Source organism: Erinaceus europaeus, chromosome 13 (genome assembly GCF_950295315.1).
Source record: "Erinaceus europaeus chromosome 13, mEriEur2.1, whole genome shotgun sequence".
Lineage (NCBI taxonomy): Eukaryota > Metazoa > Chordata > Mammalia > Eulipotyphla > Erinaceidae > Erinaceus > Erinaceus europaeus.
In genome coordinates, this window is record NC_080174.1 from 12,469,730 (window position 1) to 12,495,074 (window position 25,345).

Consider the following 25,345-nt stretch of genomic DNA (forward strand, 5'->3'; position numbering starts at 1 on the left):
AGTCAACACCTGCCAGCCCATCTCAAAGACTGTTCCTTTCCTTGTAAACAGATACCTGCCCTCCTAACCTTTCCTCCTGCCTTAAATGGGGTGAGAACCCCAGCAAACCCACCTACCAAGGTCACTGAAAGCCTGGAACGAGGAAAGAACACCAGCAAATGAGATGTCTCAGCTGTGGAGCACAGAGCTTGCGAGAGTTGAGAGCCTGAGTTCAATCCCTAGCAGTGCAGATGCCCAAATGATGGTCTGGTTCATTGTCTCTCAGTGAGAACTGAGCCAGTAATGGGGACATTCAGATTGGGGTTCCAGGTTGTGAAGGACTCCGCTCAGGTTGGGAGTCCAGCCAGAGTGAACCTGGAACCTAGAAGCAGCAGATGTAAGCCACCTCAGTGCTGACACTGAGGTAAAAAAATCCCTTAAAGGGAGTCGGGCTGCAGCGCAGCAGGTTAAGCGCAGGTGGCGCAAAGCACAAGGACCGGCATAAGGATCCCGGTTCGAACCCCGGCTCCCCACCTGCAGGGGAGTCGCTTCACAGGCGGTGAAGCAGGTCTGCAGGTGTCTATCTTTCTCTCCTCCTCTCTGTCTTCCCCTCCTCTCTCCATCTCTCTCTGTCCTATCCAACAACGACAACAACAATAATAACTACAACAATAAAAAAAAACAACAAGGGCAACAAAAGGGAATAAATAAATAAAATAAATATTAAAAAAAAATCCCTTAAAACCATAACTATTGAGTCACTTGCAAAGGCCCTGACGGTCCTTACCTCTCTCCCTCCAACAGACGAGCTAGGAAAAGAGGAGGTGGACAAAGCCAGCAGAGGATGGCGGAGAGAGGGAGAAACGACTGCTCCCTAAAAATGACCATATTATGGCTAGCTTGCCTTATTCATGGCTTTATCTCAAGTTGTTGGCAACTTTAAATTAATTCGTATTTTTTGTTTGTTTCTTAAATGACCTCCTTGAAGTAATGCAAAATGATCGAAGAGCAAAGCTGTTCATTTCAGCACCTTTTACAACATTCTAAACTGAGAGACAACCTTAGTGTCCAACCGAAGAGAACTGGCTCCATCGCAGGGTACCTCTGGGCAGCTAAACAGCTCACTTGCAGAGTACGCTACTTTCTCGTGCGCTGGGCACAACCCAGGTTCAAATCCAGCCCCCACTGCAGTAAAAGAAGGTGTAGCACTGTGACTCTTTCACTCACTCCGTCTTACCCTCTGCCTCTTTGTCTCTATTCAACTCTCATCCTGAAAAAAAAAAAGGTGCGGGAGTGGTGTAGTTCTGGTGATGACAAGAAAAAGAAAAAAAAAGAAAGAAAGAAAAACACAGAAAGAAGAAAAAGGTGGCATCCCTGTGGCACCAGAAGTTGTAGGAACCACAACAGTCAGAATGCACCTCCATCCAGGCATTTATTTCCATCTTTGCTCTGCAACTAACTCCTTTGCCCAGAAGATTCAAGAATTGTTGACAGCCTCACAAAGCACCCTGCATTCCTGATACTATGACTTATCTACATAATCACCGTTTTGCCTGAAAGATCCCCACCCATTCCATTCCTTTGATCTGTCTTCTTCCTACTCTCGAGACCCTCCCTGCCAGCAGGGTAGTATTAATCTTACCAGTTAGAACCCTCCCAAAAGTTGCTAATGAAGTTTCTACCTTGCCAGCCCCTTTTGCTTTTCTCTGCCCCTTTCCTAGCGATTTCCATTTCTGACTTGCCACTTCCGGGTCTGCCCTTTAAAAGCCTTGGCTCTCTGATCAATAAAGAATTGCATTTCCTCACCACGAGCTTGGTTCATGAGTCATCTCCCTTGCGTTGCTGAGAGAGTAGCAGCCCAGGCTGGCTCTGGTCTCAGTCTCTTGAACCCAGAGAGTACGTGCCTGGGAAGAGGCACCCCCACACTAGCCCGACAAATAATGAACCCATGGCTCCACACACTGGAATGATACTTGCTTACATAATAGCACAGGCAGATGCCCATTATCTTTAGGAAGGAGCACTGGTGTGAGCAGATGTGATCTTGAAGATGCCCTCTAGGTCTGCTTCCTTACACTTTCTGCATTTTCTTCCTTCCTTCCTTCCTTCCTTCCTTCCTTCCTTCCTTCCTTCCTTCCTTCCCTTTCTCTCTCCCTCTCTCTCCCTCCTTCCCTTCCTTCCTTTCTTCCTTTCTTTTCAGCGCACTGCTGAGCTCTGACTTACGGTGGTTTGGGGGATTGAACCTGAGACTTTGGAGCCGCAGACATGAGTCTCTTTGTATAACCATTATACCCTGACATATCTTACTTTTATAATGAGGCTGTGTGATTTTTATCCACCAGGAAAAGAAACTGAGAAAGTTAATACGGAATCGAGATATGGAAAATGTCAGCCTCTGAGTCTCAGGACCTTGCGGCCGGACCTGTAAATCATTAGCCGGTGTGTATAAATTTCAAGACAGCAAAGGAATTTCTATCTATTTCCCTCAGCTCACCTTAGACAAATATTCAAAATCCCTTGTTTTCTATCATTTTTCAGCTGGTGACGGTCTGTTTTTGAAGAGGAAAAAGATCCATAAACTTCTTTTTTAATCAAAAGTGCATTCAGCCTGCATACAATGAGCACACTGAATGAAAGTGATCCAACATCAACTGAATAATGCAAGAAAGGATAGCAGTACTCTTGTAACATGAATCCGGAACAGGAAGGACATTAGTGAGATGACAAGAAGCCACGTTCCGTGCAATGACCTATACTTTTCCTATTGAACTGTCACATCTAAGAGCATCATAAAAATTCGGCTAAGGGGAGCCAGGCGGTAGCACAGCGGGTTAAGCGCACGTGGCGCAAAGCACAAGGACCAGCTTAAGGATCCTGGTTCGAGCCCCCAGCTCCCCACCTGCAGGGGAATCGCTCCAGATAGTGAAGAAGGTCTGTAGGTGTCTCTCTTTCTCCCCCCATCTTCCCCTCCTCTCTTCAATTTTCTTTGTCCTACCCAACAACGACGACAAGAATAATAAACTATAATAATCAAACAAGGGCGACAAAAGGGAATAAATAAATAAATATTTTTAAAAAGTCAGCTAAGAGGGTCAGGCAGTGGCGCACTAGGCTAATTACACATAGCACAAAGCACAACGATGGGCTCAAGGATCCTGGTTCAAGCCCCCAGGTCCCACGTGTGGAATGTGGGGGTCGCCTTGCAAGCAGTGAAGCAAATCTGCAGGTGTCTATCTTTATCTCCCTCTATCTCCCCCTCCTCTCTCAATTTCTCTCTGTTCTATCCAACAACAGTAGCAGCAACAACAGTGGGGAAATGATGGCCTCCAGGAGCAGTGGATTCATAGTGCAAGCACTGAGCCCTAGCAATAACCCTGGAGGCAAAAGAAAAAAAAAATTGGTTCAGGGACTGGGTGGTGGCGCACCTGGCTGAGCACATATGACAATGCACAAGGAACAGAGTTCAAACCCCCAGTTTCCACCATCAGGGAGGAGGTTTCGTAAATGGTAAAGCAGTGTCGCAGCTATCTCCTTTTTTCTCTCCCTATCTCTGCTTCCTTCTCATTTTCTCTGTCTTTTCAAATAATAACAATAAAAAATCAGAGGGGGTGGCTGGAGAGTATAACAGAATAGTTCTACAAAAGACTTTCATGACTGAGGCTCTGAAGTCCCAGGTTCAAACCCCAGCACCACCATAAGCCAGAGCTGAGCAGGGCTTTTAGTCTTTCTCATTCTTTGCTTTTCTCTCGTTAAAAATCAATAAAATATATTTTTTATTTTTTTATTTTATCAGTTCAGAATATTTTGTTGTCAACTATTATACTGGCTATTCGTATAGAAGAGAGAAAAAATGGAAGGAAGGATGGAAGGAGAAACCCACGAGGGAGCAAAACAAGATGAGAAGAAAAATAAATGAGGGTGGAGACAGACAGCATAATGGTTATGCAAAAAGATGCTCATGCCTGAGGAAACCCCAGATTCAATCCTCTGCACCATAAGCCAGACCTGAACAGCTGGTAAAAGAATAAAGATAAAAAATAACACCATTGAATTAGGTAAATGCTATGGTTCCTTTTCTGTGAAGCGTGATTGACACAAAAAGCAGTAACATACCTCCCATTAAAGACAGGAATGCCAGGTGACAGGGACAGAAGGATGTCAAATTTGACTTTTTTATTATTTTATTTATTTATTTTTACCAAAACACTGCTCAGCTCTGGGTTATTGTGGTGTGAGGAATTGAACTTGGGACTTTGGAGCCTCAGGCATGAGAGTCTCTTTGCAGAACCACTATGCTATCTCCCCCACCCACTAGGATGTCTAATTTGAGAAGATGGGTTGAATGAAGGTTTGTAGGTGGGCATCAACAAGGAAGAAAGTCTTTGCCTACGTGGACTCTTACCCGGCTACGATGACGTATTTCCCATCTGCTTGGTCCTTCAGTCTTTCCAGCAGGGACAGACGGACTTTGGCTTTGCTCCTGCCGTACATCTCAATTTCATCTGCGAGCAACCCGATCTCCTTGGCAAGGACATCCACGGCTTTGGGTGTCTGGGCTCTGGAAATTTCGATATCGCTGGATAGAGAGGAGACACAGAGGAGAGAGACATTCTCAGCTTAGGTGGTCTCTGGTGGAGCACAGAGCAGCCAAGAATTCCTTCCATCAGTGGCTCGCTCTGTGGTCAGTCCTAAACTCAGGCTGCAGCCAGCAGGATTGCTAGCAATTAGCATGCGTGAGAAAAGGGGACACTTTCCCAGAGAGGAAGTTCAGAAAGGGCAGCTGGGGAGGTGGCTCAGTGGGTAGCTCAGAGCACAGGCCTTGTATGCTTGAGGCCCCGGGTTTGATCTCTGGCACTGCATGTGCCAGACTGGTGCTCTCTGCTACAGATAAATATATATATTGCTGAGCCTGGGCCTTGCTCACTCTAGATTTCACTGCTCCTGAGTGGTTTTCATATATGTATGTTTTCAATATTTATTTACTTATTCCTTTTTGTTGCCCTTGTTTTATTATTGTAGTTATTAGTTTTATTATTGTTATTGATGTCATCATTGTTGGATAGGACAGAGAGAAATGGAGAGTGGAGGGGGAGAGAAAGATAGACACCTGCAGACCTGTTTCACCACTTGTAAAGCGACTCCCCTGCAGGTGGGGAGCCGGAGGCTCAAACTGGGATCCTTATGCCGATCCTTGTGCTTTGCGCTACGTGCGCTTAACCCGCTGCGCTACCACCTGACTCCCAGTGAGTGCTTTTCATTCTGACAGAAAGGGGGAGAGAGAAACAGAGAGAGGAGACATCACAGCACTGGAGCATTCCCAAGTGGTGACAGGGATTGAACCGAAATTGCTTACATGGCAAAGTATATACTATCCCTGGTGAGCTATCTCTAAATAAATGTTTAAAAACAAAGATAAAAACAGTTTACACCAGGGGAAAGTGGCTGGGGAGACAGCATAATGGTTCTGCAAAAGATTTTCATGCCCAAGGATCTGAGGTCCCAGGTTCTATCCCCAGCACCACCATAAACCTGAACTTTCTTTGGCCTTTCTCTCTGTATCAGCTCTCTCATTGAAATGAAATCAATAAAGGGGTCAAAGTGGCGGCACACCTGATAAAATGTACACATTACGAGACTCGAGGACCAGGCTTCAAGCCCCAGGTTCCAAGCTGCAGGGGCGAAGCTTCCTGAGCAGTGAAACAATCTTGCAGGTGTCTCTCCTTCCCCTTCTCTCTCAGTCTCTCTTCAAAATAAATAAACTATAAATAACCAGGGACTAGAAGATGAGCTCACAAAGTAACCTAAGTTCTTGGTCCTGGGTTCAAGACTCATATCTGTTCTTTCCCTTCCTCCTCCCCTGAAAATTAAGGATAATGTACTAAAAAGGCTGCTGTCCTGCATGGTGTCTGCCTCGCCATGTACATGGCCCAGGTTCAATGCCACTCCACCCCCGAACATATATACGGCAAACTATTCAATAAGCCCTGGAGCATATCTGGGGAGGTAGGGGGCTCTCTGGGAGTAAGAGACGGCTTATCCCCACCCCTACCTCAGTGGCCGGCAGTCACTGCTGGAAATCTACCCCCAGCTCTCCTGCTCCCCCACATTCTCCCCCATCACCCCAGGGAAGCCAGACTTTAGCACAAGAGACGAGGGCAAACTTCCTTCCAGTCTCTATTACTCTGAGGGAAGCAGGGTCCCTGCTGGGAGGAGGAGGACCGACAACTTGAGTGGATATGGAATGAGCATAGTGCCTCCAGTCAGTTCCTTCCCTACCAGACGCCCCCAAATTTCCCTCCGTAGCCCTCCTCCCTGGCCTCTCCACAGCCCATGCCCATCACTCACTTCCACTTGCTGCCAGACTCTCTTCACTGTCTCTCTCCCCACCCCACCCCACCCCACCCCCCACCAAATTCCTGAAATTGAAGAGCTCATGCTTGGCAAACCTCCGAGGCCTTCTCTTCATGAGTTAGAGTGACTGTAATATCATTTTGATTAAAGGAGTGATTTATAAACTCCCCAGGCTGCCTTTTTCTCCCCCGGGACTCTGTAAGTCAAATCTGATTGAGCAATTACAACACACTGCTCACCCTAAGTAGAATTTATTTTGATTTAGCTAAAAGAGTTTTTTGTATCTTATTTGACAATACTGGTTTCATTAAAAAAAAAAAACAAACTACATTGCTTATATGCTATAGCTTTTTAAAGATTTATTTGATAAATCTATTTATTTGAAGGAGAGCAGAATCAGAGCATCATTCTGGCATAAGTGATGCTGGGGATCGAACTTGGGACCTTGTATCCCAAGAATCCAACGTGTTAGCCACTGCATCACCTTCTGGGCCACAGCTGGAAAAAAAAAAAAGTCTGGCTGGTGGCACACTTAGTTGAGTTGACAGGCTCCTATGTCCGGGACCCTAGCTCAAGCTCCCAGTGCCCACATGCAGGGCAAAGCCCTGTAAGCAGTGAAGCAGGGTGGCAGGTGTCTCTCTTCCTCTCTGTCTTCCCCGTCCCTCTCAATTTCGTTCTGTCTCTCTCCAGTGTGTGTTTGTCATTTTAATGAAAGAAATAAGAATAAGAGACAGAGAAATAGGCCAGAGCACTGATCAGCTTTGCCTTATAGCAGTGCCAAGGATCGAACCTGAGACCTCAGATTCTCAGCTATAAAAGTCCAGCTAAAGGATCCCGGTTCGAGTTTCCAGCTCCCCACTTGCAGGGGGATTGCTCCACAAGTAGTAAAGCAGGTCTGCCAAGTGTCTCTCTCCCCCGCCCTCAATTTCTCTCTGTCCTATCCAACAACAACAGCAACAATAGGGCAAGAAAAATGGAGAAAATAGCCTTCAGGAGCAGTGAATTCATAGTGCAGCATCGAGCACTGCAGGCAAAAAAAGGTCTTTTTTGCAGAACCATTATGCTATTTCCCCAGTCCCTGGATCACAACTTATTAAATATTTTCATCTTTGAAAATCTCTCTGAGGGCAAAGGAGATAGCATACTGTTTATACAAAGAGACTCTCAGGCCTGAGGCAATGCCAGAGAGGATTGATTCAAGAACCTGGAAGAGAGGGCCAGGCAGTGACACACAGGAGAGCATATATGTTGCCATGTGTCAGGACACAGGTTCAAGCCTTGCAGCAGAGGGAGAGCTTCACAAGTGGCGGAGCAGTATGGCAGGTATCCCTTCTGTCTCTCACTCCCTCTTTCAAAAAGAAAGAAAAAAGAGGTGAGGGGTTGGCTGCTGGGAATAGTGGAACCAAGCAGGCACTGAGCACCAGCAATAACCCCGGTGGGAAAAGTAAACAAATAAAAACAAAGAAGAGGATGGAGGGGAGGGAAGATTACACAGTGGGTAGAGTGCAGGACTTACTTGTCTGAGGTCCCTGGTTTGACTCCCAGCACCACATATGCCAGGCTTCTGGTGCTCTGGTCTTCTTCAATAAATAAATAACATTTTCTCTTTCAAGCTTTTGAATATTACTTATTTAATTTGAAAGGACAGAGAGAAGTTGAGAGGGAGATCAAGAAGGAGAGGGAGAAAGACAGACACCTACAGCACTGCTTCACTGCTTGTGAGGCTTCCCCCCTGCCAGTGAGGAGTCAGGGTCCTGAACATGGGTCCTCAGACACGTTCACAAGTGTACCACCGCCTGGCCCCCAATAGTGACATTTTCAAAATCTTAGGGGGAAAAAATGTCTAGGATGGTGGTTCGATAGGCAGACCAATGGAACAGCATGAGTGAAGTCCCTGGTTTGATTCCCACACTGTATATACAAGAGTGCTGCTCTGGTCACTCTAAATAAACAAATTAATGAATTTACACATGTTTAAAAAAGAAGAAAAGGGGAGTCGGATGGGAGCACAGCGGGTTAAGCGCCGGTGGCACAAACACGAGAACTGGCTTAAGAATCCTGGTTCGAGCCCCCGGCTCCCCACCTACAGGGGAATCGCTTCACAGGCGGCGAAGCAGGTCTGCAGGTGTCTGTCTTTCTGTCCCCCCTCTCTCTGGCTTCCCCTCCTCTCTCCATTTCTCTCTGTCCTATCCAACAACAGTAAGAACTACAACAATAAAAAACAACAAGGGCAACAAAAGGGAATAAATAAATAAATAAATAAATAAATAGGAAAGGAGGAGGAGGAGGAGCGAGAGAGGGAGGGAGGGAGGAGGAGAGAGAAGGAGAAGGAGAAGGAACTGGTAAAGCAATGTCCCTGGCTCAGATGTCTTCATCTAACTAGTCTTTCTAAAAGCTCATAATGAGATTGCACCCTACCACTTGTCTTTCCAAACTGATAAGAGAGAGAACATGTAGCTGACGCTGCCATAAAGACCACTGCGGTGAAAGCCTCCCTCTGGTGGGGAGCAGAAGATCCTGGCAGAGAGCAGAGTACGATGTGCTTGGTGAAGCTGCCTCAGACAGCTTGGCTCGGTGGCCGTGCAGAGGGGCGTTTGCTTGGGGATTTAAAGCCAGGTTCAAAACCTACACGTCCTTGCAAAGCAAGCCCACACACACGTTACGCATTTCAGATGCTGGCAAGAAGCATTTTCCAAATAGTTCATCACAGAAATTTTTGTCAACGTTTATCTTATTATTATTTTTCACTTTATTATTATTATTATTATTATTATTATTTTACCAGACACTGCTCAACTATGCCTTACGGTGGTAACTGGGGACTGAACCTGGAACCTTTGATGCCTCAGGCATGAAAGTCTTTTTGCAATAATCACTATATTATCTCTAGTCTCCCGTTTATTTTTTTAGTTTTCCCTTTTATCCCTCTTTTCTTTTTTGGTTGTTATTGTTGTTGTAGTTATTGTTGTTGTTGATATCATTGTTGGATAGGACAGAGAGAGAAATGGAGAGAGGAGGGGAAGACAGAGAGGGGGAGAGAAAGACAGACACCTGCAGACCTGCTTCACTGCTTGTGAAGTGACCCCTCTGCAGGTGGGAAGCCGGTCCTCGTGCTTCGCGCCATGTGCGCTTAACCTGCTGCGCTACCACCCAAGCCCCTACTCTCCTGTTTTGTTGTTGTTTTCCATCCAACGTTTTCACTGGGGCTTTGGTGCCAGCACCAAGAATCCACTGCTCCTGGCTACCATTTTCCCCATTTTTTATTGGGTCGGAGAGAGAAATTGAGAGGGAAGGGGGACAGAAGGAGAGAGAGAAACATAGTCACCTTCAAACCTGCTTCACTGATCATGAAGAGTCCCCACTGCAGGTGGGGAGAAGGGAGCTTAAATCCAGATCCTTGCAATGGTCCTTTGCTTAGTACTATGGACATTTAACTTACTGTATCACCACCAGTTCCCCTATTTTCTTTCATTCTTTTTTTAAATTATCTTCACTTATTTGTTGGATAGACAGTCAGAAATCCAGAGGGAAGGAGGAAATACAGAGGGAGAGAGACAGAGAGACACCTACTTTACCACTCATAAAGCTTTACCCCTGTAGTGGGGACAGAGGGCTTGAATCCATGTTCCTGCTCAGTTTTGTTTTGTTTTGTTTTGTTGCCATCAGGGTTACTACTGAAGCTCGGGGGTGCCTGCACTACAAATCCACTGCTCCTAAAGGCTCTTTTTTCTCTTTTGTTGCTCTTGTTGTTTATCATTGCTGCAGTTATTTTTTTGTTGTTATTGCTGTCCGTTGTTATTGGCTAGGACAGAGAGAAATCGAGAGAGGAGAGGATGACAGAGAGGGGGAGAGAAAGACAGACACTTGCAGACCTGCTTCACCGCTTCTGAAGGGACTCCCTGCAGGTAGGAGCCAGGGTCTCGAACCGGATTCCTTATGCCAGTCCTTGTACTTCGCTCCATGTGCACTTGGCCCGCTGTGCTACCGCCCAGCCCAGTCCTTGAGCAATATGCACTCAACCCCACTTTCAAGTGGGAAAGCTTCAAGAATGGTGAAGCAGTTCTGTAGGTGTCTCTCTTTCTCTCACCCTATGCCCTCTTCCCCTCTCAACTTCTCTCTGTTCCATCAAACAATGAAAGAAAAAAGGAAAAATAAAAAGGAAAAAAAATGACCACCAAGAGTGGTGGAGCGATAAAAATTAATTAAAAACAAAAGGAACTAAGGAAATATGGCAACTCTGTTCGCTAGTATTAAACTTGAATGAAAATTAAAAAAAAGAAGAATCAAGGAAAAAAAGTCTAATAGTGATTTTTGAAAGATTTGTTTATGTATCACCCTGGGGGTGCAAGGGGGTAGAGAGAGAGAAAATTAGAACATCACTCTGACATATTTGGTGCCAGGGATTGAACTTGGACCCTCACACACTTGCGGGATCTCCACTGTAGCAGAACCCACAATCACCCCAGCCCCCTGCCATGCCACTCAAATAGCACGTTGGCCAGAGATAACTATTGGGCAGCAAATTGGTGACACCAAGAGCTGTGACCCACACTCAGAGGACAAATGTGGCTGTCTGACGTGCTCTGGTGAGAAGACACATGCAGGGAAACATGGCCTGGATACCTGGGAACGGGGGACAGAGGCTGAAGCTTCAGACAGTGGAGTCTCCACCGGGAATGCTGCTGTTCTCGAAGCCACCTCCGACCACTGCTGACCATATTCTGCCCCGAGGGGAAGAGAAAGGAAAGCATGTTAGGGACTTAAGAGCTTGGCAGTACCTAGAGCTAAACCCTAGAAATATTTTCCAGGGGTGTTAAGCTGTGCAATGACCAGAGTTTAAGGAATAATTGTAGTCACAGATACATAAATGGCAGGCCTCCTTCGACCTGCCAACGCCCATGTTCAGCGGAGAAGCAATTACAGAAGCCAGACCTTCCACCTTCTACACCCCATTAAGAATTATGGTCCATACTCCCGGAGGAATAAAGAATTGGGAATCTTCCAATGGAGGGGATGAGATACAGATCTATGGTGATGGGAATTATGTGAAATTGTACCCCTGGTAGCCTATGATCTTGTCGATCATTATTAAATAATAATAATGTTTACCAAATATAGGTCTCTTGATAAGGAGATATATATATACAACTATACTACTATAAGTGTAGTATAAAGACATCAAGACAATGGATGAAATTACACTGAAGGGGTTCATCACAGTTAGCAAAGAAAAATAAGGAAAGTCTGAGAAACACATGAATGATCAGCTTCCAAAATGTGCAGTGCCATCTCAAGCTCAATTTCTCCACAGGTGACCTAACAGGACAAACTGAATCACTGAATGTCTATATAGACAAATAAACTTATATATATATTTATTGGATAGAGATAACCAGAAATTAAGAGAGGGAGGTGATACAGAGGGAGAGAGGGGGGCCGGGTGGTGGTGCACCTAATTAAAGGCTCATATTACAGGGTGAAAGGACCAGGGTTCAAGCCCTCGGCCCCCACCTGCAGGAGGAAAGCTTCATGAGTGGTGAAGCAGGGCTGCAACATCTCTAGCACCTTCTTCCTTCTTAATTTCTGGCTGTCTCTATCCAAGAAATAATAATTTAAAAATAATTTTTAAAGAGTTATATTTTTAAAAAGCGAGGGGAGAGAGAGAGGGAGAGAGAGAGAGAGAGAGCGCTGCAACACTGCTTCACCACTTGCAAAGCTTGCCCTCTGCAGCGGGTCACAAGAGGCTCAAACCTAGGTGCTTGCACATTGTAATATATACTCATTCATGTGCAACACCACCCGGACCCTATATAAATAAAACTTGGCACTTGGAGGAATTTAACAATCCTTACAGAAACATATGGCATGCCATTGTGAAGCAAACATGTTCCACTGTCAGCCCAACTCCCTTGGGAAGGAGGTAGACTTGGTGGCTGTCTTCTAGCCAGGAGGAAGAAGGGAAGTGGTGGAAAGGGCCTTTGGAGATTGCGGTGTGAAGTCTACCATCACACCTCCTTCTTGCTCTGTCTGTTGCAGTGACCATTCTGGAGTAAGTGGTCACTGCATGGGCATCACGACAAGATGAAGTTCATCCTGCCAGTGGCCGACAAGGAAAGAAATAACAACCATAAAGAGCAAAGGAGTGCGCCATCTTGGAAAAAGACTCCCGGGCTTTTAGTCAAGATGTCAGGTGATATGGTGGCCTAGAACTCCATCTTGATTATCATCCAAGGACACCCTTCTCCAAAAGCATCCAACTGAAGTGCTTCCAGGTCTATCCACAGAAAGTGTGATGTGACAAATGTTTATGGGCTTAAGTGACTAGAGATTTGGGGTGTAACTGATTACCCAGCAATAGCTAAAATAACAGACCCTGATTTGAGTCCCTGCCCCACACTTAAGTCTTATACAAAAGGCAATAATGTTCCAAGACTCCACTTCCAAAATCAATATAAAGGGAATCACAATAGCTTATAGGGTTATCATGAGAATTAAGTGACATTGTATGCGTAAAGTGTTTAACTCTGTCTGCTGAACAAGACAGAACCCACCTGAATCCGCAGAGCTGCAGCTAGAAGACTAACATCATCTTCTGCAAAGAGACTGCTGAAATTCACCCCTGGAGTGCCACATCCAAGCTTCCCTACAAAAGAGTGGAGATAACAAAGACTTTCCCCAGGCTGAAACTTAAAACCAACCATTACCGGGAAAGAGTCAATGGCATGAAATGATGATTGTAGCGTCACGCAAGGGAGCTAGGATTTCTGTGTTGGACCATGAGAAACTCTGCCTCAGAGCCACAGACTTGATAGTCACACTAAATTTCTAAAGAATTATTACTATTCGTGCTAGTAGTAGTATTTGCTTCCAGGGTTATCACTGGACCTCAGTGCTAGCAATGCTCCTGGCGGCCATTTTTTTTATTATTATTTTATTTGCTAGGACAGGGAGAAATTGAGAGAGGAAGGGGAGATAGAGAGAGTGATAGATAGACACCTATAGAAATGTTTTGCCGCTTCTGAAGCATTCCCCCTTCAGGTGGGGAACCAGGGGCTCAAACCTAGATCCTTGAACAGACCCTTGCACTTAGTACTATGTGCAATTAACTAGGTGCACCACCACTCAGCCCCCAAGAATTATTTACTTGAGAGAGAGAGAGAGAGAACAGAGCACTCCTCAGCTCTGGCATATGGAAGATCAAACCTAGAGCCTTGAACACACAAGTCCTATGCTACCTCCCAGCCTTCAGTGATACAGGATGTTTTAAAAAATATTTATTTATTTATTCCCTTTTGTTGCCCTTGTTGTTTTATTGTTATAGTTATTATTGTTGTTGTTATTGATGTCGTCATTGGCTAGGACAGAGAGAAATGGAGAGAGGAGGGCAAGACAGAGGGGGGAAGAGGAAGGGAGACACCTGCAGACCTGCTTCACCACCTGTGAAGCGACTCCCCTACAGGTGGGGAGCCGGGGGCTCGAACCAAGATCCTTATGCCGGTCCTTGTGCTTTGCGCCACCTGTGCTTAACCTGCTGTACTACTGCCCAACTCCCTGATACAGGGTATTTACAAATAAAATTCTGCCCCTATCTCTTAATAGCAATTGTGGCTTGGGAATGTTTCATTAAAATGTTGGTAGTTGGGAGTTGGGCGGTAGCACAGCAGGTTAAGTGCACGTGGCGCCAAGTGCAAGGACTGGAATAAGGATCCTGGTTCGAGCCCCTGGCTCCCCACCTGCAGGGGAATCGCTTCACAAGCAGTGAAGCAGGTCTGCAGGTGTCTAGCAGACCTGCTTCTCTCCCTGTCTCTGTCTTCCCCTCCTCTCTCGATTTCTTTCTGTCCTATCCAACAACGATGACATCAATAACAATAATAATAATAACTACAACAATAAAACAAGGGCAACGAAAAGGGAATAAATATTTTTTTAAAAAATGTCTGTAGCATTAACAGTGTTGTGAGAATTGAGTGTGACGCAGTAAGTAAGGTGCCTGGTTATAGTATAGTATGTGGGCCTAAAAAACACATAAAAATCACTTAAATGAAATACAAACAACAGAGCAAATTGACTTATACACATGAAAGTAGATAAAAAAAACAAACACTTAATAGGAAAAGCCCAGAAAGTGTTAAATATTAGGCTCTCTTAGGTAACCAAGAATAATATGAGTGACATTCACGAGTGTGACAGGGTCCCCACTTCCTAAGCATAACGGACTCCATCTTGACCTGATCCTGAACTTGTACAACTGCTTTAGTTGCCAACAAGAAGTAGATCTTAGTGTTCTGAAATTATTGATAGATTAATTGTTGATTGTTGACTGTTTCTATAACGGGTTGTCCTGACCGCAGAAACAGACCGCGGTAACCGCCACATGCTGGGCTTCTGTAACCTAGCTGGCTTCTTGCACCTGCCCCTATAAATGGCTGTGCTACACTGAGCTCAGGACTGCACCCTGAGCGATGCTTTTAGCTGTTGAGTGTAGTCGCCGGCTTAATAAAAAGTCTCAAATTTGACTGAACTGGTCTTGGTGGTCTCTGAAACCCCATAATATGAGAAGTAAAATTCAAATTGCCCATCAAAACTGAAGTCATATTTTGAGGACAGTCATGTTTGGATTACTCAGCGTTCAAAAGACAGGCCCACAAGCATCGTGCTTTTCCCCTCTTTCCCTGGCAGACTGTTTATGAAGTGTAAACACACATGGGAAATACTGCAGCACAGGCTGTGCCTTAGGGAAATGAAGCATTTCTAATAGCATCATTTTTAAATTCAGCACTGGTTTTTCTTGCCTTCTGGACCATTTTCCTTTTTAAAATTATCCATTTTGCTGACAGTGCCATGGCAAAAAAAAAAAAAAAAAAAAAAAGGGCAAAGAACACTTAGGACTAAGTGTTTTGTGATGTTCTCCTCTCAGGCATAGTAAGGGCGTTACAAAATCACATCCCTGGGGCACTGTTTAAAGATTAGCAACACTTCGATTTTATAAATCATATTAAGGCAAGAGCCAAGAGTCTAGAGAGTGAGATTTATTTTGTTTTGTTCGAACCACTAGAGAGGCGATCTTAAGGTCTGGTCCAACCAGTATGGGAGAGAAATATGTCTCTTGTTCTTTACTCAACCTTTAAATGAGAAATAAAGGGGTGGGAGGCAGAAAGCTACATTCTAAGAGCCAGTATTGATTTATAAATACCCATCCCTGAAACAGAATCACAAATCCCCAAATGAATGAGGACTATTTCAGCTATAGAGTTACACCATAGTCTCAGCCAGTGGTTTGCATGGAAAAGAACATGATTAAAATCAACCAAAAAAGGATTGTTAGGGTGGTCTGGGAGGTAGCGCAGTGGATAAAGCATTGGATTCTCAGGCATGAGGTCCTGAGTTCAATCCCCAGTAGCACATGTACCAGAGTGATGTCTGGTTCTTTCTCTTTCTCTCTCTTCCCCTATCTTCCTCATTAATAAATTTTTAAAATTGTAAAAAAAAAAAAAAAAAAAAAGGATTGTTACAGATTTATTTATTTACTTATTAACAAGAGAAGGAGAGAAAATGAAACACAACAGAACATCATTCTGGCATATGTAATGCCAGGGATAGATCGAACTCAAGACCTCAAGGCTTGAGAGTCCAGCACTTCATGCATTGGGACACCTTCTGGACCACAAGGAAGGCTTTATACATAGCAGAAAGCACATCCATACATGTGCATTCTAAATTTTAGGGGGGAAAATGTGCAGAGGGACTAAGTGGTGGTGTACCTGGCTAAGTGTACACATTGCGATCCATGTACAAGGATCCAGGTTCAAGTTCAAGTTCTCAGTTCCTATCTGAAGTGGCAGAGCAGTGCTACAGATGTCTCTCTTTCCCCCTATCCTCTGCCTAATTCCTATCCCTATCCTATGAAACACAAGGAAAAAAGGCTGCCAGGAGTAGTGGATTTGTTCTGGAGACACTCAGCCCCAGCAACAGCCCTGGTGAGAAAGAAAGTGAGAGAGAGGGAGAAAGAGAGGGAGGAAAGGGAGAGAGAAAAGAAGGAAATGAGGGAGAGAGGAGAAACGAGAAACAAAACTTGTAGAAACTAAAACCTCTTTCTTAGAAGAAAAAGTTTCTGAACTTAAGTAACTTTTTGTTGTTCCTTCTCTACATTTAATACTTGTTAACCTAGTGACGTAAAAAGAGTCAAAAATGGCAATGAAGTAATATCTTAATATCAATTCTATCCAATAAAAGAAAATTTCATGATTTATGTCAAATCTTTCAACCTTCAGTTTGTGATCTGTTTATCTGTTTACTTTGCTTTTTGCCTTTTGTCACTGCTGTTGTCTCAGAGCACAGCTGGGGTGCTGGGGACTTAACTTGGTGCTGGAGACTTAACTTGGGATCTGAGCCTCAGACATGAAAAGGCTGTTGGGTTTTTTTTTTGTCACCATGGTTACTGCTTGGGCTCAGTGCCTCTACTACAAATCCACTGCTCCCGGTGGCCATTTTTTCCCTTTTTTTTCTCCTTCTTTCTATTTTTATTTAAAGGGATAAAGAGAAATTGACGCGGTGCAAGGAACCCAGTTCAAACCCCCGGCTCCCCACCTGCAAGGGAGTCGCTTCAGTGGTGAAGCAGGTCTGCAGGTGTCTATCTTTCTCTCCCCCTCTCTGTCTTCCCCTCCTCTCTCCATTTCTCTCTGTCCTATCCAACAACAATGACATCAAAAACAACAACAATAAAACAACAAGGGCAACAAAAGGGAATAAATAAATAAATATTTAAAAATAAAAAGAAATTGAGAGGGAAGGGGGGAGGTAGAGAGGAGTGGAGAAAGACAGACACCTGCAGACCTTTTTCACCGCTCATGAATCGCTCCACCTACAGATGGGGAGTGGGGGCTTGAACCCGGGTCCTTACGCATAGTGATATGTATGCTTAACTGAGTATGCCACCGCCTGGGCCCCGGAATTAAAGTGATCTTAAAAACTGAATTAAAGGGGAGTCAAGCAGTAGCGCAGTGGTTTAAGTGCATGGGGTGCAAAGCGCAAGGACTGGCACAAGGATCCCAGTTCAAGCCCCCAGGTCCCCACCTGCAGGGGAGTTGCTTCACAGGTAGTGAAGCAAGCCTGCAGGTGTCTATCTTTCTCTCCCCCTTTCTGCCTTTCCCTCCTCTCTCGATTTCTCTCTGTCCTGACATCAATGACAACAACAATAAAAGCAACAAGGGCAACAAAAGGGAAAATAAATATAAAAATTTTTTTAAAAAACTGAATTAAAAGTGCAGTCAGAGAGAAGTGCACACAACAGGTTTGCATCCTGGTACCACATGGGAGGCATTATTGCACCAAGGGAAGCTCCTGAATAATAATAATAATAGAAATCTCAGGAGTAGTGAGATCACACATACTATGCCAGAAATAAATAATAAGCAATAAAAATAAATAAAATTATGTTAGTTTGCCATGGGCATGATCCAGGTTCAAACCTGGCCTACACTTCATTAAAAGAAGTTTTTGGTATTGTTTCTCTCTCTCTCTCTCTCTCTCTCTCTCTCTCTCTCTCTCTTTCGCCCTCCCTCTTACCAGAGCACTTCTCAGCTCTGGCTTATGGTGATGCTGGGGATTGAACCTGGGACCTGTGCAACCTCAGGCATGAAAGTCTTTCTGCATAACCATTATAAGCTGTCTCCCCAGCCTCATAGACTATTGTGATCATTTCCATCCTGTGTGCGCAGGATGACAACAGCTAGCATTTAGAGATCACATCCCCTGCTGAACGGAGAAGCTGATTCATCGCTTGTCACCTGCAGCCTGGCACCCACATGAGGACACTTACCCGATAGGAAGTCATGGGAACAGTTAAGCACAATGGTTCCTGGCTGTATCCAAGTCAAGGGAACCTCGTCTGGCTTGGCTGAGCCCAAGACCACAATGTCAGCCTCTTGAAGCTGGAAAGAGAAAAGGACATCGCTTGAAGATGTGGGTACTGGTTACTGTCACATGATTTCTAAGGAGCAGGAAACTGGTTGAGGAGACAATCTATTCCCCAACTTCTTACCAGCTTGGATGAATACAAAGAGAGCTTAATAGTCACATCCTAGAAATTAAACAAGATCCGAAAAAAATGTCCTCTGAGGGAACAGTAGAGAGCACAGCCAGTACAGGGCATTCTTTAGCATGCCCAAAGTCCCAGGTTTGAGTCCCAGCAACACACAGGAACATCACATAAAGAACAGGAAGAGGATGGGAGCTCCATGGATGGTGAAACGGTACGGTGGTATATGTCCTCTTTCTCTCTTTTCTTCCTCAAAATAAATAAAATAAAGATGACATGGAAATATCCTATGATCCAGAAATACTATCATAAACACATACTCACAGGCCACGGAAGCACACACGCATGCCCCGACGTTTACCACTGTATTATTCGCAGTGTCTAACGTAAGGAAACAACAATGACCAGTGACACCCGAGTGGGAGAAGAGGTCACGGGATATGTATGCAAGGGAACACTACTCCAGTCAGAAAGGATGAAATCGTACCATGTGGAACAAAAATGAAGAGAACTGGAGATGATGTTGAGTAAAGTACAGAAGTGAAGGACAACTTCTAGATGGCTAGGCTCAGATGTGCAATCTAGATGACAAACGCAAATGAACTCGTAAATAAATGAATAAAGAAAGAAATGTGTCTTGTAAAGTGTGAGGACTGTAAGATTTATGGGGGGGTGGAGGGCAGGTTGGAGGACGGATGGATATTTGGTGCAGAGGACAGGAGTAGTGATTTACACGCACCAAGTGTGAGTAGAAAAATGAGGCCAGGAAGGAGCACAGCGGGTTAAGCACACATGGCCTGAAGCACAAGGACCCACGTAAGGATCTCAGCTCCTCACCTACCGGGGGGTCGCTTCACAAGCAGTGAAGCAGGTCTACAGGTGTCCGTCTTTCTCTCCCCTTCTGTCTTCCCCTCCTCTCTCCATTTCTCTCTGTCCTATCCAACAACGATGACATCAATAACAACGATAAAGGTAACAAAATGGGAAAAAAAACAAAACACCTCAAATCACTAATAAAAACATTTTTTAAAAAATGAGGAAAGGGAGTCTTCTCAGCAGTGCTGTCACATGCATGAGGATCTCAGTCCTGCCCTGAACCTCATTAAATAAAGATTTTTGAGGGGTCGGGCAGTAAAGCAGCAGGTGACACAAAACACGGACCGGCGTAAGAATCCTGGTTCGAGCCCCTGGCTCCCCACCTGCGGGGGGGGGGGGGGGGGTCGTCACTTCATAGGTAGTGAAGCAGGTCTGCAGGTGTCTGTCTTTCTCTCCCCCTCTGTCTTCCCCTCCTCTCTCCATTTCTCTCTGTTCTATCCAACAACAACAATAACAAGGGCTACAACAAGGGCAACAAAATGGGAAAAAATGGCCTCCAGGAGCAGTAGATTCGTCGTGCAGGCACCAAGCCCCAGCGATAACCCCGGAGGCATAAACACTCAGACTATTATCACTTGCATGTTTTCACCATTCAGTGGAATTTTTTTTTTAAATGGTGGGACAAGGAAAACTCTACTGATGGCAAGAGTAAGAGAACAGGAGGTTGGGGGTGGGCAGCAGGAAAAATGGAGGCTCGTTGAAAGTCACTCCAAATTCTGGAGCCATGGAGCTCGCACAGCTGTGTGATCCAAGGAGACGCATCTGGAGCTTCCCTGGGACCCACAGGAGGGCAGGTCAGTGCTCGAGTAGGAACCTCACTTCCTTGGGGACTCCTCCGGTTCACCGCCGGTCAGCTGGTTTATTCTTTTATGAGTATGAGGACAAGAAGCCATCACTCTACAGCCACATCCATCATGGCTGCCCTGCTCCTACCTGGTCACTCAAAACCGGTGCTCTCGGGAGAGGTACAGGGCTAAGACACTGGCTTTGACCTCAATGGAGAAACCATTATAAGGAGGGTGTTCTCCCTGGCCCCCAACTATCTCCTGGCCGCAGGAAGAGGATTTTACTTATTTTAAGATGTATTTATTCATTTATGAAAGAGAGAGAACCAGAGGGTCGCCACAGCACCGGCAATGCTAGGGATTAAACTCTGGACTCTATACTCTCGAGAGTCCACTGTGCTACCTCCCAGGCCTCTTGTGAAGTAGATTTTAAACATGGGAGTAAGGAAGTGTATTTTCCCGGACCAGGTGGTGGCTTACCTGGTAGAACGTTCATGCTATCATGCGCAAGGACCCAGGTTCAAGCCCCCAGTCCCCACCTGCATGATTCAGAATTGGTGGAGAAGTGCCACAGGTCTCTCTGTTTCTCTATCTCTATCTCCTCCTTCCCTCTCAAGTTCTCTGTCCCTATACCAAATCAATTAAAAATAAATAAAGTATTTTTTTTGGTAGTCAGGTGGTAGCACAGCGGGTTACGCACATGTGGTGTGAAGCACATGGACCAGTGTAAGGATCCCAGTTCGGGCCCCCGGCTCCCCACCTGCAGGGGAGTCGCTTCACAGGCGGTGAAGCAGGTCTGCAGGTGTCTATCTTTGTCTCCTCCTCTCTGTCTTCCCCTCCTCTCTCCATTTCTCTCTGTCCTACCCAACAACAATGACATCAATGACAACAACAATAATAACTACAACAATAAAAAGGGCAACAAAAGGGAAAGTAAATTAAAAATTAAAATTAGTAATTTTTTTTTAAGTATACTATCCCTTTTACCTACAACAGTGCGAATTAAACCCAAATCAAGGATCACACAGTCTCTTACAATATGCTGTGTCTAACACGACCCATTCTTTTCATTCACTATAAATCTCAGCAATCTCACTGGGGGCCCCACTCCCCTCCTCCCCGCCAGGCCCGAGTGAATCAGTTGCAAGGAGCCAGACACCCCACAGTGCAGAGGCACACATCATCCGTGGAGGCAGATTCTTTCTGGAAAGGGACCGAGCCAGCGGCTTGACTCCATCAATAACCTGAGGAGGCCAAGGGAAGGTTTTTCCATGAGCAAAAATTCAAGAAGTATCTTCTCATCGGCTGGTCCCACTTTCTCCTCCCTAGTGGCAAAGGCGTGGGCCAGAGTCAGCCTGAAACCCTACCTCATCACAAAACACTGCTTTCTCTGAAGAGGCTGGGGGGCCAGAGTGTGTGTGTGTGTGGGGGTGGGGTGGTGGTGAGCAGTTTGGGGAACTGCCAGTTCATCGGGCAGGAGACCAAGAAGTGTTATAACAACAGCAAGACTGAGATATGCAGACACTCAGCATGGGGTGTGTGGGAGCAAAGCTGAGATCCCTCAAAATCTCTTATTTCTCCAAGCCACAGGCCTTTAAGAGAACAGGGAGAGGACACAGAGGGAGGACAGATGTGAAGTAACTACAGACTTTGCACCCCAATGTTTAACCTTGATTAACTCCCTAACTTAATTTGTAGGTTGAATGTTGTACAACTATCAGGAATGTGACACGAATAAAGTTGTAATGCTAATGTCACTTTAAAAAAAATGCTGCGGGGGGGGGGGGGGGGGGTTGGGCGGTGGCGCAGTGGGTTAAGCGCATGTGGTGCAAACCGCAAGAACCAGCGTAAGGATCCCGGTTCGAGCACCCGGCTCCCCACCTGCAGGGGAGTCGCTTCACAGGCAGTGAAGCAGGTCTGCAGGTGTCTGTCTTTCTCTCCCCCTCTCTGTCTTCCCCTCCTCTCTCCATTTCTCTTTGTCCTATCCAACAATGAACAACATCAACAATGGTAATAATAATAACCACAACGAGGCTACAACAACAAGGGCAACAAAAGGGGGAAAAATGGTCTCCAAGAGCAGTGGATTCATGGTGCAGGCACCAAGCCCAGCAATAACCCTGGAGGAAAAAAAAAGGAAAAAAATGCTGTAACTCTGCACTTAGCAAAAATAACAAACTTCAATATTTAAACTGTACAAGCTCTAGAAATTGACAGTTCAATCCCCAGCACCTCCTTATGCCGGATAAGCCACGTTTTGGAAAGAAATCAAGAGGGAAGGGGGAGGTCGAGAAGGAAAGACACCTGCAGCATTCTGTCACCACTCACGGAACTTCCCCCCTACAGATGGGGACCTGAGGTTTGAACCTGGGGCCTTGTGCATTGTAACATACGCATTCAATCAGGTGCGCCATCACTTGGCCCCAAGGGAATTTTTTTCTTTTTAAATTTAAGGAGAGGTGAATTAGCACGAAAACCTGGGACATCCAGACCTTTGAATCCCTGTGTCCTCAATACAAAGGGACAGTCATTCAGACAGATGCTTCCTTGAGCAGAGCCCCTGCTGACTCGAATTATTCTGACTTACGGGCCCAGAAATGGCTCACCCGGACCAGCACTCGCTTTACCACGCCCACAGTGAGCAACCCTGAATTCTGTCTCCAGCACCACATGGAAACCTTGAGAATCGCACTGGGTGGACCTCTCCTCTCCCTATCTGAAAAAGTCAGCCTGGAGTAGTGGAGCAGTGCCTTGCTCTCCTTCCTTCCTTTCTCCACCCCCCCCCCCCCCCCCCCCCCGCTTCCTTCTTTCTTTCTTTCACTTATTTATTTTTACCAGAGCACTGCTCAACTTGCAGTGGTACAGGAGACTGGACTTGGGATGTTGGAGCCTCAGGCATGAGAAGTCTTTTTGCATAACCATTATGAATCAACATACCTCACCTAACTAACCCTCTTCCCAGCCCTCTAGGAAGTACAGATATGAAAAACTGAATGGGGACATAGTTCAGCAGGACTATCAGCACTTAAAATAAATAAATAAATAACACAGAGACACACACACATACATATTCTCGTGGCAGAGTGTAGTGGTTTGCAAGGTTGAGATCCTGAGTTTGATTTCCAGCATCACATGTGCCAGACAGATTCTCTGTTCTGATCCTCTTTCACTCCCTGTTTCTCATTAATACAGAAATAAAATATTGGGTGGAGGGTAGATAGCATAATGGTTTTGAAAACAGACTCTCATGCCTGAGGCTCCAAAGTCTCATGTTCAATCCCCAACACCACCATAAGCCAGAGCTGAGCAGTGCTCTGGTAAAAATAAATAAATGAAAAATAATTAATTAATTAAACTTCTCACCAGTTAAAAAAAAAAAAGAAAGAAAATATTTTTAAGTATCACTCCAACTTAGAAAAGTCTAAATTTGTATATGAATTAGCCTAAGACATAGCAGAGGAGGGCAGAGCTCTATATCTGTGGCTGAAATCCACATTTCCCCACAAATAGTAAGGGGGTGATCAAATAAGAGAGATCCAAACCACTGTAAAGAGGCAGAGAGATAGGAAACAGTCACACAAAAAGACTCATGCCTGAGGCTCTAAGGTCTCAGGTTCAATCCCCTGCACCATCATAAGCTAGAGCAGTGAGTGCTATTAAAAAAATACTACTGGGACAATATTCTAGAACATTAAGTTGAAGCATTTGACTTTGAATGGTGGAGACTTGACAAGATAAGAGAATGACAGTTTCAGCAAAGGGTACCTGCCCTATTTCTTGCAAACCAAGTGAATTCACCGTGGGAGAGATTATTATTATTATTATTATTTCTTTTTCCTTTCAGGAATTGGGTGTGTGCCTTTTTTCCACTGTCAGCTGTGAGCAACAGAGTACTGGCTTCTGGAATGGAGCCCTTTCTTGGAGTGAGTCCATAGACATTCAGGGATTAGGAGGATAGTCCTTATTGGCCAACCCCCCCCCCCCAGGATAACAGATGACCTTCCTTCTGCTCAGGTCACCTCTTACTTCATCCTGCAGTGAATTTCTGCTCAATGCCATGGGGCAGCACATAGAATTTCTGCTCAATGCCATGGGGCTCCATAGAGTTCAAAATGATTAGGAGGAAAAAAACAAACACTTGAGCTAGTAAGTGCAAAAAAAGCTCATTTGAGAGGTTGTAGTATCTTTTCCCCTTTCTCCTTCTCTCTCTCTCTCTACCTAAAAAAGTCAGCCTGAAGCAGAGGGGACCCCACAATTAAAAAGAGGGGAGAATAATTCTTCTGTATAAAATAGACAGATACTAACAGAAATTCTGAGCAATGGCAGAAGGAAAAGGCAGCCTCAGATCTTGCAATTGGTCTGCTTTGAATGGTTCATCAATAAGAAGTCCCTTTCAGGGTCAGGCTGTGGTATACCCTTAGAGCCCACATGCTACAGTGCTCGAGGACCCAGGTTCAAGCCCCCCATCTCCACCTTCAGGGGGAAACTTCCATGAGCAGTGAACCAGTGGTGCAGGTGTCTGTCTCTCTCTCTCTCTCTCTCTCTCTCTCTCTCCCCCTTTCTGTCTGCTCCTTTGCTCTTAATTTCTCTGTCTCCATAAAAAAGTAAAATAAAGGGCAGGGGAGACAGCATAATGGTTATGCAAACAGACTCTCATGCCTGAGGCTCCTAAGTCCCAGGTTCAATCCCCTGCACCACCATAAGCCAGAGCTGAGCAGTGCTCTGGTGTTTCTCTGTGTCTCTCTGTACATCTCTCTCAAAAATAAAATTAATAAAAAAGAAAAAAGTAAAATAAAATAAGAAATATTTCCTGTCTGTACACCAGGAAGAAGTCTCATCCTTTTTTTTTTTTTAAATATGTATGGAACGCTTCACAAATGTGCATGCCATCCTTGCGCAGGGGTCATGCTAATCTTCTCTGTATCGTTCCAATTTTAGCATATGTGCTGCTGAAGCAAGCACAAGTCTCGGCTTTTTTACTTTAGATAAAGAGAGAAAACTCAGTGATAACCCTGGTGACAGAAAAAAAAAAAAAAAGGAAATTAGATACAGCCTGGAAGGCGGCAATGTCAGAAGATCATCAGACTCTCAAATAAGAAGTCCTAAATTCAATCCCTGGCATCACAGATGCCAGAGTGATATTCTGGTTCCCTCCTCCCCCACCTTCTAGTAAATAAACCTTTCTCTTAAAAAAAAAAAAATTTAAAGAAGGAGGGACACAGAACTTAATGGTGAGTGTAGTGTGGAACAATAGCCCTATAATCCTATAAAGCATGATCAAATCACTAATAAATAAAAATGGGAATGAATAGATAGC

General features: G+C 45.0%; 1 protein-coding gene and 1 non-coding gene across 3 annotated transcripts in view; both read right to left on the reverse strand.

Annotated features, from left to right (window-relative positions):
• MTHFD1L (methylenetetrahydrofolate dehydrogenase (NADP+ dependent) 1 like) overlaps window positions 1-25,345 on the reverse strand; it is a 196,838-nt gene that overhangs the window by 135,129 nt on the left and 36,364 nt on the right. For both annotated transcript variants that reach the window (XM_060205329.1, XM_016185142.2), the window contains exons 8-11: window positions 18,149-18,260; window positions 12,882-12,973; window positions 10,954-11,051; window positions 4,382-4,555 (exon numbers count right to left, since the gene is read on the reverse strand). In XM_060205329.1, the coding sequence (XP_060061312.1) occupies window positions 4,382-4,555; window positions 10,954-11,051; window positions 12,882-12,973; window positions 18,149-18,260 (476 nt within the window). The remainder of the gene's footprint in view (window positions 1-4,381; window positions 4,556-10,953; window positions 11,052-12,881; window positions 12,974-18,148; window positions 18,261-25,345) is intronic.
• Window positions 24,884-24,990, reverse strand: LOC132532487 (U6 spliceosomal RNA). The gene has a single exon (XR_009544441.1). It is a non-coding gene; the product is annotated as a U6 spliceosomal RNA (small nuclear RNA).